Raw genomic sequence first — 19,256 nt, 5'->3', positions numbered from 1 at the left:
CTATTATAATCAATGGTCCCACTCTGCAACTCTGGGCAATAGCTTGCTTAATCTCCACAACGGCCCCAACAGCGCTGGGATGCCTGGCTTCACCTTGGGGGTGCCCAGGAGTAAACATTTCCCAGGGAAAATCAGGAAAGGTTCCACAGCGGTATGCGTACAGTGCCAGGAAACTCCGGTTGGGGTATAAGTGCACTTTACAAGTACAAATGCATTTCATTCCTTCATTTCATATGGGTGACCATATATGAATTAAAATGCACGATTTGGGTGTGGGAAATGTTTTATTTTGCCAGGTTGAAATGCCTGTTTAAAACTGAAGACCAAGGCTGTAAAAGCAGGTCTGATACATGTTTAAGGGTCTACTGAAGTTGGTGGCACAATAAGTGCTGCAAACTCACTCGTAGCATTTAATTTACAGGCCCGGGGTACATAGAGTACCACTTTACTAGGGACTTGCAAGTAAATTAAATATGGCAATTGGGTATAAGCCAATGTTACCATGTTTAGAAGAGAGAGCACTAGCCCTTTAGCACTGGTTAGCATTGATAAAGTGCACAGAGTCCTAAAGCCAACAAAAACTAATTCAGCAAACAATAAGGGGACAGAAGGTAAAATGTTTAGGGATGAACCTGCAAAAGTGCCTAGTCCAACAGTGCATTGCAGCAGGGCTGGAGATTCAGATTTACCCCACTCTGAGCTTCGCTGGAGCAGCAAATATCATTCAGTGGGACCTTGTCGAGAAAGTATCTGGTCTCCTGAAACCCTCTGCAGATCCAGCCCATTGCCATGTCGCACTGGAGGATTCTGAGCTCTGAAAAAGAGACCATGTAGAAACAAAAGGTAGAAATCTTGATCAGGTAAAAGCTCTAAAAGTATGCGGATAGCAAGAGGACTTTCCTGGGCACAACATTTTAATTTCTTCTTCTCAGGACTCTTCCTGCCAAAACCAAAAGGTTTATTGGGAACTCGTCATACCCCTTTCCAATAATATAGAGCCCTCTTTGGAAACAGTGTCCTTCATTGACTGGGTGAAGGATTTTCACTTGTAGCTAAAAAGACAAAGCCAAAAGGTAAAACCTCTGACTGGGTCGAAACTGGTAGGTGTATTTGGTTCTTGCACCATCTTGCTACTGGTCAAGCACAACCAGATGATTATTGTTGGTGCTTAACATTTTTTGGCACTATTTTTATTTAAAAGTTTTACATTTATATCTACGGTTCACCTTGTCGGATTTTTGTAATTTTGGTGTCAGTTGGTTTATTATATTATTGTCTATTTTCATAAATTAGAGTAGTATTTTTATAGTACTGTGTATCCAACATATTCATTGCTTTGGTACTTCTAAAAGCTGTTTACAATGTATGAAAGGTACTCCTGCCTGCTCTGTTTCAGAGCACTAGGGGTTCAACTCATGGTTAAATTACTGAAAACTTTAACAGGACCTAGCAAGACAGTGAATGTATTGCTTGTGGTGGACTACCATCCACTGGAGTTAATAATTCACTTTCTCATAATTTAAAAACTGCATTTGAAATTGTATATATATATATATATATATATATATATATATATATATATATATATATATATATATATATATATATATACATATATATAGATATATTTGTATATATAGATATATATAGATATATATATATATATATATATTTGCTTTTTACTAAATGGATTGTATGAGTTATGATCATGTTTGATTGTATATTTAATATAACAGCAGTCTCTGAGCCTCCCATTCATTGCAGCAATGGATTTCCAAACTGTACAGACTTATGACTTTGCTGATTCACAAATTCCTGAATGTAAGACATTGAAAACATTGATTGTTGATCTGGAAAGCAGTTTCCCTTCAAGTCTATGTTAGCATTGCATTTGAATTTGAGAGTTCCATTGTTTTAGGGGAGTCCAAAATGTGAGTGATTTACTATTGTGTAATCACTGGATGTTTTGTGACGATTATTATTCATAATTACCGAAAACGCAAATCCATCACTTAACACTACATTTTATTGCAAACAAGTGTTTCTTTGCAGTCATTTGTGACCTGAGACTGCATTTTCCCCTAAAAACAAATTAAACAGAACACCTACAAAAACAACACCCACTTGAAATCTCGTTGTTTGTATTGTTTCAGGCTCCCGCACTATAATTTTGTGACAAACTGCAGTGTAATTACAATATGTGGCAGAATGGTTTAATTGAAAATTCCTGAAAATTATGTGAATAATGCCCGCATAATTTAAATTTTTTCTGGGTCTAGTCTATCTCTACTTTTTCCACGTTTGAAAAATATTCTTCTATGTCAAGACCACCCTTCATTTACACCCATTACACAACATATGTATTTGTAAAGCACACGTTCACCCAGAAGGGTATGGCGTGGAATAACAGATGTTAATTGTTACCCATCAGTACTCATAGTATTGACCTCAAATGGATGAAGGGCTGAGTGGACTCACTGGGATTTGAACCTGTGACCATGAGGTTGAACACAGGCCTCTGAAGTGGATGTTCTAGTCCACTGAGTCACTATACCTGCCATTGGGAGTGGTGAATGCCCCTTCCCACTGCTATTGTAGCACTTATGCCTGAGTAATCCGAAAGGTGCAATACATTTGGGAAAGGCATTTATAAAACGGTAGAATACTCACGAAGTCATAAGTTTGTGAGTGTTCACATCATTTTCATTTGCCACTATTCTACTTGCAACTTACCGCCTCACCTACACCACACACAATTGACATCTGCTTACATAACTGTTGGTGAATCAAGATATTGCGAATCAAAGTCGGCAACAAAATGTGTCCAAAAAATATATTTGAGATTAATGGATATGAGGTGTGATCTGTCACAGTGTTCCTGATGTGACTCGGTCTTGATGTTTCCATATTGCAGATGTTTTCTATCTCCTTCTACTTTCACAAACACATGCTAAATTCTCATATCTAAATAGTTTCTTGAAAACACTATGCAGGGCATTTCAAAACTCCAACAAATCCCGCAATTTACTGCTAAACTCCCATTTTGCAGCCTTGTTTGCACTGTGGTACAACATCAAACATGTCATGTATTCAATCAATTGGTTCCCTGTAGACAATAGAATTTGGTTCAGTACAAAGCATCCTGAAGCAAATGAAACACACATCCCCAGAAATGGGCACCTTACTATAGTCCTGTCAGAGTCCTCTGCTGAACCTACACCCATCCGCCTACAGTCATTCAATAGGAAGAAACATGGAGGCAGGACTCTGTGGCCTCAATGACCTAGACTTTTAAATGCACCTTAACCCCACCTTTGATCTGAACCCAACCACTTCAGATTCAGAACAATATTGAAACTGATCTTTTCAGGCAGAGCTCCAATTAAGTATATAGAAGAGGAGACTTCACAAGCAATCATTTCGAACAATGCTCACTGGTTAGTCTCCAGTCTCCCCTGCATAGCCAATTTTGTTTTCATTTATAAAGACCTCAGAGGTAGCCAATAGGATACATTCAGAAAAACATCCCAATAGATAAATAAATGGGAGCAGTAGAAGCATACACGAGGATGTATGAAAGCATATCAAATAAGAAAATGCATTATCAACATAAAATCTAAAATAATAATGATAGTTTAGTACAAGAAATGTAGTCAAAATGAAAATCCTGAGTCGCATAAGAGAATTACAATAAACAGGCCAGAAGATATGTTTTAAAGCCACATGCATTTTGAATGGTTGGTGAAGGTTGATATAAATAAATTATAAAACCCTTTTTTAATCGATCATCCAACTACAGTAACAATGAGTTACACATGCTTTGAATACTCATATGAAATACATGAATAAATGATGATTTCAATATAAATGGCTGAGGACACCATCATGGAATTGCCCTTTTCTATGTTTAAAAGGACATAATTGTAAAGAAAATATTAAAGCTGATTTGTATGTAGTGAAAAAAAGGTTTTTGTTTGTTGCTTTCTATAGTTTATTATTAGCTCCACTCCACCGGGGTTTAGTGAACTGAAAATGCATTACAATAAAAAAAACCTGTATTGACTGTAAAGATTTTAAGAGTAACCAGTGCAAATAATAAATATATCTAGAGAGAGCAGTTCCTATTAACATAACCATAGCCAGATAACCAGGGAATGTTCAGAATTAAAGGAATTGTTTAACAATGTCTAAATACAGAAAAGCATCACAGTATGAGATACAAATGTAACTTTAAGAAATTTAGAGATTATATACTGTCTGAAATAAAAAAACTGTCTCTGTGTAGGTTAAAGTATGACATTAAAATAAGGAGTGAATAGATAGTTCCAAAGAGTAGTTGCAGTTTTGGCAACTCATATGTCAACAGGAACCTAGAATATTTATGAAAAGGATTACAAGATCTATATAGAATAGAAAAAACGGCCAGATATATCAAAGTTTTGCCACACGCAAACGAGAACCCAGGGTATACATGGAAAGGATTACAAGATCTATTTTGAAAAAGAGGCAGATTTATCAAGGTTCTTGCCAGATGTCAAAGCCAATAGAAATAAGCAAGCTAGCTCAAAATCTTGTTAAACTACTTTCATTTTATTTTTAGACGGAAACTGGTCTAAATGTAATGCAAATAGAGTTTTACGCTACCGTACATTACCTCCTCGTTAGTCTTCCTCGCCACATGACTAACATAGTGAGCTTCAGCTCCACGACAGAACCCTCCAAAAAATGAAGCCGAAAGCCAGACAGGGAGGGTGGGAGGGAACTCATGTGGCGAGGAAGACTATACTCGGAGTAATGAAGATTACCGGTAAGTAACCGGGGCATTACTTTGCATCAAGGAGACGGGCTATGGATACTACATGGGCCTTTCCATGCTACCATCCATGTGCTTTGATAAAGAGCCCTAACAAGTGGCTTTGTGAAGCGCCCACTTTGGCAGATTAAGTAGAGGAAACCACTAAAAGACGAAACACGATCTTATAGAATAGCAGGACATGATTGAGAGGTCGGGTCAAGTATTTATATGTAAGCCCAGTTCAGTAAAGCAAAATAAAATGATGGAAACAAGGAAACAACCTGCAGAAATAGCAGTAAACAGAAAGAGCAGGAAGTAGTAGGAGAGCGAAAGGCAAGTGAGAATAAATATTGCCTGAAAAGAAAGAATTGTTGTCGAATCTACAAAGGGGAAAGTTGGAAGGAAGGCAAGGTGAAATGTAACGTGAAAGGAATGGTAGGTGAAAGAAAAAAGGAAGGATGAATGCAAGGACTGATTGTTGAGCGGATGTAGAGTGAAAGGATGAATAGCTAGAAGATTGGAAGTATGGACAGATTAATGTGGGAAGAATGTGATAATTGGATGGACGGACAGATGGATGAAAAAATGGAAAGGTGAAAGGAGGGATTCTATGGGGAACAGATGGATGGAATCTCAGTGTATATTTTGATTAATGAAAGGATTGAGGAAGGCTGGTAAGATAAAAAGATTATAGAGGGGTGTAAGCACAGCAGAATGGAAGGATAGATGAGTGGATGTAAGGGTGACATAAACTACTAAAGGAAGGGCCCGGCTTACTTGCTTCGCACCACTTAGAAATTTGGTCAAAAGTGGAGGTTATTTTTTTTTTAGGCAACTCCCTTGCTGATACTAAGAGTAAACAGGGCGTTTTGAGCCAGAAAATATTGCTTCTTCGGAGAGGTGCAATGTAGGAGAAAAGGTTTTTTCTACAACCTTTTCAAACTTTGCAAGCGTGCTGCACTGCACACATACAAAGTGGGAAAAGCTATAAAGCTAGTCTGAGAATATTATTATATACTCGAAGGGTACGAAACCTGTGCTAGAAATGAAGCACAAACCTTGGAAAAAGGATTTACTACAGAGGATACCCCTCCTCCTGAGCATGAGGAGTTCAAACCCGATAACTAGGGTATCCCAGTTTTGAGATCACTACCCTTAGAGGTGTAAGTATATCAATAATCTTAACTATTTGTCCTAACTTTAGGCAGAATTTACACTTACCCCTGAAGAAGGCCTTTGACCCTAAGATGTAGTGCATAGGCTGAAACATGTTGGCAAAAAAAGGGATGCTAGAGTCTTAGTACTCACTGCACATCCTCCTAGTTCTTTTTAATCTTATCCAGGGTAGCAATAATACAATTATTTGGTTTACCCTTGATGTCATTTTAACATTGGTACCCTATATCTATTGTGTGCCTCTTTATCAGGTGCTCCCTCTAACAGGCACTTAAGTCCGTCCTGGCAGTGCCACCTATTCATGTTGGGATAAGGTTACCATAATAGCCTCCACTGGATGCAGGTCCTCACTCCCATTGTTACACAGTGTTTAGCTATGGAGGTCCTGTGATGTTTACCTGATGTCCTCTCCCTCCCCATTTGGTGTAATATAACCATCTGTGCCTTTCCCTTTCACCTCACCTCTCTTTCCTAACAGCAATAGGTAAACGTCCTGTAGTGAACATCTCCATGACTTCCTGAAGAGCTTTGCAAAAGGGAGATTTGCTTTGAGATCCTTTGTTTTTCCTTCGCAGACACTTCACATCTTTTCAGCAGAGATTAGAAGTTGGTGACTATCTAGATATGACTAAAATGAACAGTTTTTTCATAAACCATATTCTGCATATTTACCAAAAATCCACATTCACCAATGTATTGAGATTTTTGATAATTATTACAATGATAAATAGCATCATAGGGCCCGATTCACAGAACTAACTTAAGACAACATCCTAAACTTACTACTTTTGGTATTCACAGAAGTTAGGATTTTGTCTTAAGTTTGTCTTAAGACAGACTTAAGACAGACTTAAGACAGACTTAAGTTAGGATTTTGTCTTAGGTCTGTCTTAAGACAAACTTAAGACAAAATCCTAACTTCTGTGAATACCAAAAGTAGTAAGTTTAGGATTTTGTCTTAGGTTAGTTCTGTGAATCGGGCCCATAGTGTTCAAATATTTTTTTGACTTGGGAAATTGGGCTTGGGCTATGGAAAATATGACTTTTATTACTAATCTCTGGACCTTACAATGGGAAAAGGCTGTTGCGGGTTATATTTCAGATAACACTTTGAATTTTGTCACTTGTCAAAACAGTTTACTTTGGCATATGGTGAAATGGTACACAGCAATGCGCATGCGACCTCTAAGCATTATACCATTGGTGCAATTTGCATTACATTACTGTGGCTTTACCAAACAATTAGGTATGCCAAGTATTGTTAAGGACTGGGGCAGATTTTCAGTGGCAGAGCAAATGCCCAGGGATATGTCTTGCTGTCCCCGGTGCTCAGTGTTAAATATGCCAATACAGACAGAGAAAATAGGGCGACTACACAAAAAAGATGCACTTCTTGCATCGCCTCAAAATGAAATACAGCAAGATCACATTTTCTTTACTATGATCTGTTGCTTTGATACCATTTTGGGCTTGGTAGACAGTCCAGTTTAGAGATTGATGCACCATGTATCATGCCAAAACAAGGTGGCGATCACTGTGAACTAAAGACAGGCAACGGCGGCAAGGCTCCCGCTCCTGCACTGAAGGTTTGCAGAGTGGGCACTATGCTTGAAGCACCTGCATGGCAACCTTTTTGTATTGTAAGCATTTTTTTAGATTAATATAAAAACACAAGGCCAAGACACACCCTGTGCTAGAGGGCCATTCTACATTTTCCTGGCAACTGTCTGGCATGCCTTCCATGGCAGACACAAGAAGACAGAAGGAGTGACGGTCATCCTGCCCTCAATGTGGAGGGGCAACCATTTTTTTGACCTTGATGCCCCTTGGTGGACAGCCTACCGGGACTGAGATGTACACCAGCAGTCCCAGTGGAGTCTCCAGCAGTCTAAACACAATACTTCACAAACCCTAAATTGAGCATATCAAAGTCAGCTTTGCAATGATCCTACTGTGTCAAACTCTAAATGTTGGTCTTTAGTGCTCCACATGGTAGATTATGGACTACTCTATGTATTTATGTTTCAAGCACACTCATTATTGACCTGGTTTGAACAGATTCTTTAAATAAATATAAAACTATGATTGCTTACGTGTTGAATTTTCTTTCTTCTTCCAGGTATGGCTATGTGGTGGAAGCATGGAAGTCCTGCCATGCTCAAGAGTTGCTCACATTGAACGTAAGAAAAAACCTTACAACAATAATATTGGCTTCTACACCAAGAGGAATGCTTTAAGGGTAGCTGAAGTCTGGATGGATGATTACAAATCTCATGTTTACATTGCCTGGAACCTACCACTAGAAGTAAGTAATATGTTATGTGAAAGCATCTCCTGTAATACCTCAGTTTTTTATGTACTCACTATTTCCAGACTTAACACAATTTAAAACTGCAAAGATTACTGCTTAATTCTACCCAGGACAATATTCCGCTTAATAGTTTAGGGTCTTATTTACAGCTTGGAGGAAATGAAAAACTCTTCAATTTGTGAATTTAACTTGAAATTTATAGTGTGGAATCTTTCAGCTGAATTTCCTCCAATATTCAAACTACAGGCATAGTATTGTGGAGGAGATTAATCCAGTATATTCTAGCATGTTGTAATTATCGCTAGGTCAGAGTTTCTATAGGTAGAATAATATCTGTTTTGCTAATAACTTAGGCACTGCTTTACAAATCCACACAAAACATTTTTTTAAATTCATCAACCCCAGTACCAATTTAATAAGTTTCAGGCTGACTCATCAAGTGATGGTCAAGAAAACGTAGGGTTCAAAAAACATTGAATTACTATGCAACTCTTCAAGCGAAATTCTGTCACAGCTACAAAAAAAGTCAGAATAGCATTAGAGTAAATTTGGCAAAACGTTCAGCACTGTACTCAGACTGCATTCTTACAGTGATTTTGTTTAAATGTGTTCGCTGTTTTTTAGAAATTGGTGCGCAGAAGGTCATGAAGGGGCTAAAAAGTTAGGTACTGGTTCTGTTCGAATATGCTCTGATTGGCGAACTGAAAGGGGACTGGCCAATCATAATTGACTGTCCACAATATCAACAAAATGTTGTGGAAGCCATTACAGGACGCAAGTACATTGTTTCTATATCATGAAAATTACACAATTTATAAAAAAAAATGTAAGGTTTATGCAGAAAAATAGTAGAACTCAAAAGAATCCTGGGTGAACATATTTTGTCTTTGACTATTTGATTTTTTTCTGTTATGTATTTTGATTGTGTACAAATTTGTCAATAACTGTTCTTCCGATTCAGTAAAGTCTATGTTTTGTATATATGTTGTGCATCACTATGACATGAAACACTGTGAGATCATTATGTATTAGATGTAGGGTTACCTAAGAGTTGAGAAATCTTGGCCAAAGTAAAAGAAACAAGAAGCACAATCACAGAGTCAATAAAAGGGACATCTCTCTTTAAAAAAACTTTGTGTGATTTATGGTATCAGAGGTAAAACTGTTGTTAAATTCTTTGATTTTTGATTCTGGCCTCTGTTCGCCTTAATTGAATCATCCTCTTAACTTGATATCTAAACATAAAGAACTGGCACCACTGTGCCTTGCGACCCCCACTGTGGCCTTTTAATTAAATATGCCCATCACGTTGCAGCGACTCGCAAAGATGGGCCCGCTCAGAAACAGGGGAGTCCGGCGCTGTGCCTCACAAGGCACCATACTGGGCACAGGGAGCTCCCCCCCATGGGGATTCCAGACTTCCCGCAAGGCTGCCCCCCTCCTCGGCACTACTCACCGGGGTTTCACCGGGGCTTCACCGGGGCAGCATGCCGGGCTCCGTCTTCGTTACAGGAGCCCCGCTGGGAATCCTGCTCCGGACTCTTCTCCCGCGCTGCCTCTTCACCAGGGCCCCTCATGGAACCCGGGACTTTACTGCGCACCGGCAGGGCTCTCATCAGCACACAGGAGCCATGCTGGACCCGACGCCGCCATGTTGGTTGCTCTCTCGCTGCCGGTCCTGCCGCAGCCCCACCCAAGTCACAAGCAGACTTGCCTGACTTCCGGGCAGCCGCGGCTGGGCTGCGGCAGCATTCTCTGTCACAATGAGGGGTAGGCTCCCTCTTAGTTCAAACAGCGATACCAGCAGGGTGGGCACCCAAATTAGAGGCAAAATAGGCAGGTTCAGCACCGAGTCTAAGAGTCTACCTCAGATGCGGCCATGACGCGGGGTGGGCACCCGCTGCGAAGTCGGCAGAATGTGGGGGAATCCCTACGCCAGGGATTCCCTCCCACCCATAAAGCCCCATGCTGAGGAACCTTTGCGCTCCTTCCTCGAACAACTACAACGCCTGGCTGCAATGAAAACAAAGCGCTCCCAGGGCGCTAGAATACCAAGCACTAAAGGTCCTGTAGCAAAAGAAAGGATAAGTCCTGGAAGCATCAAGGGGCAAAGCAGGGCCCAGGGAGGCAATCCCTCATAGCAGCCCCCCCTGGGCCGCAGCAGCATGCCCCCAGCAGGAACAGCACACTCCAAGAACTGAAAATTTACATGGGGCCACAGCCCCTTCTTTTATACAGTATTTGTGCTAACAGTGTAGGGCATGGGAGAACCATATGCAACTGGTTCAGGGGAGCTCCTGAGCTCTTTGTTTGCTCAGCTCCTCTCTCCCTTTCACAGGACAGGCCAGAGACATCAGACACACCGCAGGGGGTGGAGCCAGCATTGTGGAGGGAAGGCACTGCCCTATTCAGATCCCAGGTGCAACTCCTCCCTCCCATCTACATGCAGATCTACCTATTCACCACCGGGCAGGCCCATCTTTGCTCCTGGAGCCAACCACACCAGCCAGCCCCTGTCAATCACAAGCAAGACATGCAATTCACATCAGGCAGGCAGCCACACTGCACACAGGAATGCCAACTTCTAAAAGTGGCACTTCTCCACTAGTCACAATAAATCTGCGCACACCATCGCGCAGCATTTATTCTCACGAGTTCGCACATACTTAACTTGCCCCTGCACTCCACTCATATCAGGAACTACCAGGGACACACATCTCCCCCATGCATTTCTATGGGAGGGCTGGCCAGTCTCACCACACATACACAGAGAGCGCACGCACTTTACACTGGGCCACAGTGCTAAAATGCGCAGAGGCCTAAAAATACCACTACCAGGTTACAGAAACGGGGTGAACTTGCCAAAAGGGCCAAGTCCAACAGCTACCCATACATAATATGCCATGTTGCTACCCTATGGGAAATGCCAGTTCGACGGGTAGTCTGGCACGCTCCATACGCGCCGGACATGCCCCTGCAGGAAATCTGAACCTTTGCCGCAGTCGCTGACTCTTTGTTGGTTAGACGGTGGAAGTAGGGGGTTGTTTAGTTCTGGGAGACCTTTATAGGGAGGGGCAATTTATAACTCAGGAAGATGCTCATATTGGGTTTGGATTGGGAATGGGGCAATTCCTGCAATATGCAAACATTTTGACAGTGGCCCGGGGGCTGTGTCCGAATTTTCCCTCCGAACCCCCACCACTAACATTCTAGTAACAATGTTGTACATGGCACAGGGGCGACGCCTCATATCTCACCTCTACGAGCGCTACAAAATGCCGTCCGCAAGAACCCTTGGGTATGCAACACAAATGAGACATAACACTGCACTCCCCTCTGAATGGGGGAAAAACATGAAGGGGTTCACAAGGTAAACGCTAATGCAAGGTTTAAACTTCTTCATTACAATGTCATTCATCAGGTTTATCTGACCCCGTGCAAGCTCCATACGATATACCCACACTGCACGGACGCTTTCCCCAGGTGAGCTACCAGAGGAGCCAACTTTGTACATATGATCTGGCAATGCCCCATACTCCAGCCTTACTGGGACGCTGTCCTGACATGCCTAGAGGAAGCTGCGGTTTGGACTATCCCACAGGAAATCAGGCAGGTACTCCTGGGCCTACTACCCAGGCCCCAAAATAAAGCACTGAGTAGGAAATTTGTAAATCTGGGATTAGTATTGGCTAAGCGACGAGTAGTTATACGATGGATGCAACCCCAACCACTGATACACACTGACTGGCTAAGAGATATAAAGGAGTGAGCAATTGCCGAGCTAATCGGAACGAAATTTGTGAGGCATGATGACAAGGCAGAAGAGGATAGGTTGGTGTGGAATACCATGATAATCAACCTCTAAGGGGACCAGGATCAGACCTCCCTACCAGCTGAGCAAGGGACGTGACTCATAGTAGGCGTGAGCATAATTAGCCCAGGCATGGAAAGGTAAGTACATCAGTAATTGGCACGGATTACATCGAGGCTTCGACTACCGCTAGGAGCTAGGTTGCTACAAGGGACAGGACGACATGCGGGGAGGGTTACTGTTTATGTTTATACACCTTTATGGCATTGAAATTGTTATACACCACAATATTTTGAGATGTATGTCTCTCTGATAATATAATGTACGAGAATATCTTCACATGGGAATCCTGTTAATCGGCACTAAATTGTGTTTGGAATATGGATAATCATAGTACGGTGACTTGTGGTACAATAATATGCCTTACCATTGAAACTAAATGCCAATAAAGATCAAATTTAAAAAAAATAAAAAAATCAAGGTTGTCAGGAGATTATAGTCACAATATAAATCAATTGCTGGTGGTGTTATACTCATTTTAGGAATTATGGTTAGTTCTCATGAGATTTTATCATGTGTAAAATCCTTACCCTATGCTGGGATTTGGTGAACCATGTTTTATAGAAAACTGTTTTCTATCTTAGAGGTTATGAAAAGTGCTACGATATCCAAATTGAGAGCACATTTTCAATAAATTCACACTATCTTTCTCAGCGATGTGAGAATATAGTCTGACATGTTGAGTACAATTGTACTTCCAACAGCAGCATCTTGTCAGTTGATTCCTCAGGATTCTACAGCAGCTTCAAACAGAGTTCCAAAGAGCAACTAGAGTGCTGGCATTCTCTTTTGTGGCTGAAGTGTGACGCACATTGGGAATCAAAGCTGCAAAACTAAAAGCATTTCCTTTAGAACTGAACAAAATGATGAGGTTCATTTTGTCATAGAAATTGTGGTTAATGCATTAGAAACCTAAAATGAGGACTCATTTTCTTTATTCTTAAATTTCTTCCTCATCTATGTCAGTAAATCTTTTTGACATGCTGACTGAAATATGTTCTTTTAACACTAACAGTAGTTTTTCAGTTAACTACCCAGTATTCCACAGTCTTCTAATGAACAACTAGACTTCTAACTTTCTCACTCTCTTTTATACTTATGTGTCACACATGGGGTCTTTTTTCCACCCTTTGTGCACTCATGTGGAGATAATGATTCTGCATGAGTGCACCATGGCTTTCTATCATATTTAACAAAAAAGCACATCTAAAGTAAAAGATAAAGGGGCATATTATTAAGGGGGTTTATCTCCGCTTTTTTGACTTTAAAAGCCAAGAAAGCGGAGATAAGATTATCTCCCTATTACCTAGCTGTCGACAGCTAGGTTAGGAGATAGCGACCATCTTGGGCCCCGCTTTGCATGTCAATGATATTTATCACTAATGACATGCAAAGTGGGCATGCCAAGATGTTAGCGACTGGAAACAGTCGCTAACATCGCTATCTCCTATTACCAACTTTTGGAGATATTCGTGCTAAGCGCGAATATCTCCAAACGCTAACACCTGCCCCTTAGCAGTTCTTAGCCATGTTATCCAATGGTAGGTGGATAACATGGCTAAGAGCATTAGCTCGGTAATGCATGAATATCGCTTACTTCTCAGCGATATTCATGCATTGCGGCCGATTTTTATCGCTTAGGAGATATACCTTGATAATAGCAAGGTTCCTAAGCGATAAAAATCGCCGCAGCTCGGCGATAAAAATATCGCTGCTAAACCAACATAGCGATAATTATCGCTAGTTGTTGGTAATATGCCCCAAAGTTTTCTTTCAGGTTTCTCCTCAGAACATTGGCGCGTTAGATTGGCGGATAATCACTGTAACTCGCGCGAGTAGAAGTTTGCCTATGTGCACATGCGTTATAAAGGGTGGTGGGGCTACCATCAGAGCTGCCGCAGTGTGGTTTCCTCATTGTATTCTGTGGCACTCCTGGCAAGCAACATAGGTCAGGGTGTGTACTAGAAGTATTTTTCGCCTATTGCACTCTCTGACCTTTGAAGAAGTCTTTGCTTCTTCAATAAATATGTGGTAAGAGGATAATGTGAGCAAAAACTGTATGTAGGGCATTCGTAATTTCTCTGCACATTATCCCCACTTTCTACTCCAAAATACCTCAACTTTTGGAGTAAAAAAACACGCATTTAGTGCAACTGCATGACTGATAATATGAGGAATAACTGCAAATCCAAACTGCATTGTTTCCTCCTATTCTCCGTATGTTTTCTGCAAAAGGAAAGTATAAATGAGTGTGTCTGTATTTATGATGAACGTGTGGCACACCTGAAGCCGTCTTAATGAAAGCAAAGCTATAAAACGTAAAGTATTTACTTAAAAAATGTATAAAATAACAGGGTTCTTTTTGTCATAGAACTATGATTATTGCTCTGGAAAGCTAAAATGAGGCCATAATTCTGCAGTGCTCTAATCAACAACTAGAGCGCTGACATTTCTATTATTGCATATAAAAGAATGATTTGGAGGAACAAATATCCTAACAATTCATAGCAGGGTACATTTAATTACTACTATACATTGGGTTAATATCCCATCAAATTCACATATATTTCAATTACGTCACATCCCTCGCTCATTCAAGGTCAAAACCACAATTTATTCATTTTAATTTATATCTTGTTAGGACCAAAAATCATTTTATATGTCGACCTTGATCCAATAATCCAAACAATTTATGTACAACAAACATTTACAACACATACAAAATTACAAAAGGAAAAGTCCTAACCAGATATAACATTAAAATAAATAAATTGTGGTTTTGACCTGGAATGAGCAAGGGATGTGACATTATTGAAATATATTTGAATTTGATGGGATATTGACCCAAGGTATACGAGTAATTAAATGTACCCAGTTATGATTTGTTAGGATAATTTTTCCTCCACATGATCTTTTGCATGCATATTTACAGCCTAGAGAGTGGAGGGTTATCTGTGCAAACCCCTTGTATATTTGATGTGACATTTGTATTCATGAAAAAAGTGTGGCACACCCAAAGCCAACTTCCCAAACATTCTATGGAAATCCACCTAATGCTAGAGGAAATCAACCCAGACATTTTCTTTGCCACAGAGACGTGGCTACAGGAACACTCGGAACCTGATCTGGTACAAGCTCTCCCGCCTGAATATCAAATATGTCGCCTTGATCGTAAAAAGGAAATCGGAGGTGGCCTAGCAGTAATTCATAAAGCAATTTACGAAGTTAGCAGCACCCCGGTGCACCTCCCAGACAGTGAATGTCTCTCCTCTATAAACTCCAAGAATACTAATATAGTGGCCATGAGAGACCAATGAAATTCCATCTTCACCCCACAGGTTATCCATATAATCTACAGTTTTAATCCAGAGAAGGTCTACGGACGGCTGAGTTTTCCCTAGGGGTTGGGCCACAAGAATAAGGGGGTAAGAGTAACATCTTGATAAATGATATCCACAAACAGTAGTTGCATGAATGACACCATGAATATGAGGGTGACTGCATGCCCCTTCTTGCCCCATTCTGCTTCCACACTAAAAAGAAACGGAGGGCACATCCTAAAACCACAAGAATCAGTTGTATCCTAAAGGTTGGACAGGATGACTGTAATATGAATCCCAAATATATCAAAAAAAGGAGCAGGTCTTTAAAGAGAATGAGAATGTTACTGCATGATCAGCTACATACTGGACAGAAAATATCTGCCTTTAACTGTGAATTGACTGAACAGTTGATAGAGCTTGTATAGAATCCCATCCAACCATGAAAGTGTGCTTTAGGTATGACTGATGGGAGGGGGGACCAGAACCAAGATGCCATACAATAGGTATGCTCCACTATGCCCCTAGAAGTTTTAACATTGTTTCTTTCTCCGTATATCCCCACAGAGATTTCTAATATATATCTACAAGCCGGTGACCCCAAAAAAGACGGCATGCTCTGATGAAGGTGGTACAATATCGAATAGTACAACACCGAAACGCGTCGACACACTTGTTTCCAAAAAATCCAAACAGGGCCAAGGGAGTAGCAGATGTTATTGTATTCTCAACACTGTATACTCTACCACCAATATTCAAACAAGGGCCAGTGGATGTAGAAAAGTGACAGGAGTATCCTAAGGCCACAGTGTTAGGGGGTTTGTGAATAGGATTTATTTGCTTATGTACTGTACCAATAATGATTTTTTCTTCTCCAATGTTGTATAACTTTATTGACTATGATATTGTTTTGTTGTCATGCAATGAATTGTGATTTATTTGTTCAAATTTTACTGTACCCATTCAAAGAGTTGTCTTTGGATTTTTAATTGAATCTTGTATAATTCCGTGTATATCAGGAGCTTTTTATATTTTACTTTTCATTTTATAAAAAATAAACAGATTGTGAACGTTCACTTTTCAGTGTGGAACCCTTTACCTAGTGTTCCCTTGTACTGGAGATTTCTGCCTGTGCTAAAATGTGGGAGTGAATGACTGCATGAGTGGTTAGAAACTAGATAGCAATAAATAGTAAATAGCAGCTATAGTGCATACCCAGGGATTTCCCCTTGACCTAGTTCTCCTCTATAAAATTCAGTCCTATTCATATTTTTTCTGGTATACTCATATACTCCCCGCCAGGACCCCATGGTCCTTTCCTTCCAAATATTGCACCGACTGTTGCAAATTTGGCTCTCAGCTCTGCTAACTATACAATCCTGGGTGATATCAACACCCATCTGGACAATCTGACCGACCCTTCTACCAGAGAACTTATATCGAGCCTACAAGCCCTGGATTTACATCGACTTGTCCTTGGGCCCACACATCAAAAAGGGCATCTTTTAGACCCCATTTTCAGTAACTGTTCCAATCTTCTTACTGAAAGTCCCTCCCCTCTACCACTGTCTGACCACTTTCTTATCCCCTTCACCTGGACCCCTCCCCATCTCCCCCCTCCAAAGACCCTGACAATTCTGCTGTCACGGAATTGGCAAAAAATCCCCCTATCCGAATGGCAAACTACTTTACAAAGTACAAAACCCTCCAACGCACTGAATCCTATCCAGGGGAACCATAACTACAACAGGTGGATTACCAACTCTTTAAACCTGGTATTCCCTATGAAAACTCTCCATCCCAAGCGGGGCAACCCTACAGCCCCATGGTACACAGACGACTTACGGAAGGCAAAACGCGCCTGCAAACAAATGGAAAGAAAATGGCGCCTTGACTATTGGCCAGCAAACAAAGTCAGTTATAGAGCAGCTATTAAAAATTATAAAGCAGACATCCGACGAGCTCAGGCCACTTTTTATGAACAAAAAATTGACAATGCTGCGTCCAAACCTAAGGAGATTTGCCGTATAGCCAAATCCCTCCTGCGACTCCCTGAGACTTCTAAAGTCCACAATAACACCCAGACCCACTGCGAGGAAATTGCGGAATTCTTTCATCACAAAATTGAAGTGATCAACTCCTCCTTCCCTCACACAGCCACCACGCCTAGAGACCCCACTAACACTGACCCTTTAGTAGCCCCATCCAGCATTCTCAACAACTTCCCAGCTCTGGACAAAGCCAATCTGGAAAAATACATGAGAATGGTCAAATCTGGATCCCCGACCGACCCAGCCCCTCCTAGGGCGCTCACCCAAATAACTAGCCAGATATCACCTACCATTCAAGACCTGCTCAACTCCTCCCTTGACACAGGCATTGTCCCACCCTTATGGAAGAAAGCTATGGTCAAAGCGCTTCTAAAGAAACCTACCCTTGACCATTCTAACCCCTCCAACTACCGACCTATATCCCTTCTACCCTGGCTCAGTATAATTCTGGAAAAACATGTCAATTCAGTCCTGACAGACTTTCTAGAATCCAATAACAAACTGGACCCCACCCAGACTGGTTTCAGACCCCATCATGGAACTGAGACTGCCCTGATTGCAGTGACGGAGGAGGCAAGAAGGATCTTGGATGGTGGCTGTTCTACGGCCATAGTCCTACTTGACCTGAGTGCCGCCTTCGACACCGTAAATCACAGCATCCTACTTCATCGCCTCAGTATGATTGGAGTGTCAGGCATAGCACTTACCTGGTTAGAATCATTCCTCTCAGACAGATCCTTCCAGGTATACGAAAAGAAATTTACCTCCTCTAGTAAACCTCTTAATTGTGGAGTACCTCAGGGCTCCTCCCTGAGTCCTACCCTTTTTAATGTTTACCTTAGCCCCCTTGCTGATGTCGTCCGCCCTTTCGGGGTAAAAATTGTCACCTACGTGGACGACACTCAGCTGGTGGTAGCTCTGGACCCTTCTCTCAAACCCAACCACAGCTTATACAATTGCCTGAAAGCTGTGGCGTCCTGGATGTCGGCCTCCCACCTAAAACTTAACGGAGACAAAACAGAGATGATGCTCCTTGGAAATAACATCCCGAAATCCATTCACACCATCTAGCCCCTCTGTCTAGGCAGCCCCCCACAACCTAAGGATCAAATTAAGAGCCTTGGGATCTGGCTCGACCACAATCTCACCTTCAACTACCAAGCCACCAAACTAGCCGCTATCTGCTTTGGACTGATGAGATTGCTCCGCAAGATTCTCCCCCTTCTCCCGTTTCACTCCAGACGGATCATGGTCCAAGGACTAATCCTGTCACGCCTCGACTGCGATAACGCCCTATACCTAGGCGCTCCACAGTCCACACTGTCCAAACTACAAGTCATTCAAAACTGTGCGTCAAGAATCCTCTTGAACCTTCCTCGCCGATCCCCAGTTACAGCCAGATTGAAGGATCTTCACTGTCTCCCTGTGAAAGCAGAATAGAATTCAAGAGCATGTGTGTTGCACACCGATCCTACTGGGGAACAGGCCCCACCATAAATCACCGCTTGGTGGAAGCCTACTGTCCTTCCCGAGCCCTCAGATCCGCGACCTCCTACTTAACCTCCGTACCCCGCATCAGAAGAGCCAGATGTGGAGGCCGCTCGCTTGCCTACAACCTAGCCAGGATCTGGAATTGTCTTCCCCTCGCAATTAGGTCAGAACCCAACCTGCTCACCTTTCGAAAACTCTTAAAAACTTGGCTCTTCAATAAATCCCACACTTAACCTGTTCC

The 19,256-nt window shown here is 41.5% G+C and overlaps 1 protein-coding gene across 1 annotated transcript in view; it reads left to right on the top strand.

Annotated features, from left to right (window-relative positions):
• The window catches only part of GALNT17 (polypeptide N-acetylgalactosaminyltransferase 17), a 1,810,367-nt gene that overhangs the window by 1,588,772 nt on the left and 202,339 nt on the right, over positions 1–19,256 (top strand). The window contains exon 7 of the mRNA XM_086954581.1: positions 8,091–8,276. Coding sequence (XP_086810707.1) covers positions 8,091–8,276 — 186 coding nt within the window. The remainder of the gene's footprint in view (positions 1–8,090; positions 8,277–19,256) is intronic.

This window comes from Lissotriton vulgaris, chromosome 2_1 (genome assembly GCF_964263255.1).
Source record: "Lissotriton vulgaris chromosome 2_1, aLisVul1.2, whole genome shotgun sequence".
Classification (NCBI taxonomy): domain Eukaryota; kingdom Metazoa; phylum Chordata; class Amphibia; order Caudata; family Salamandridae; genus Lissotriton; species Lissotriton vulgaris.
This window is presented reverse-complemented; position numbering and strand designations above follow the sequence as displayed.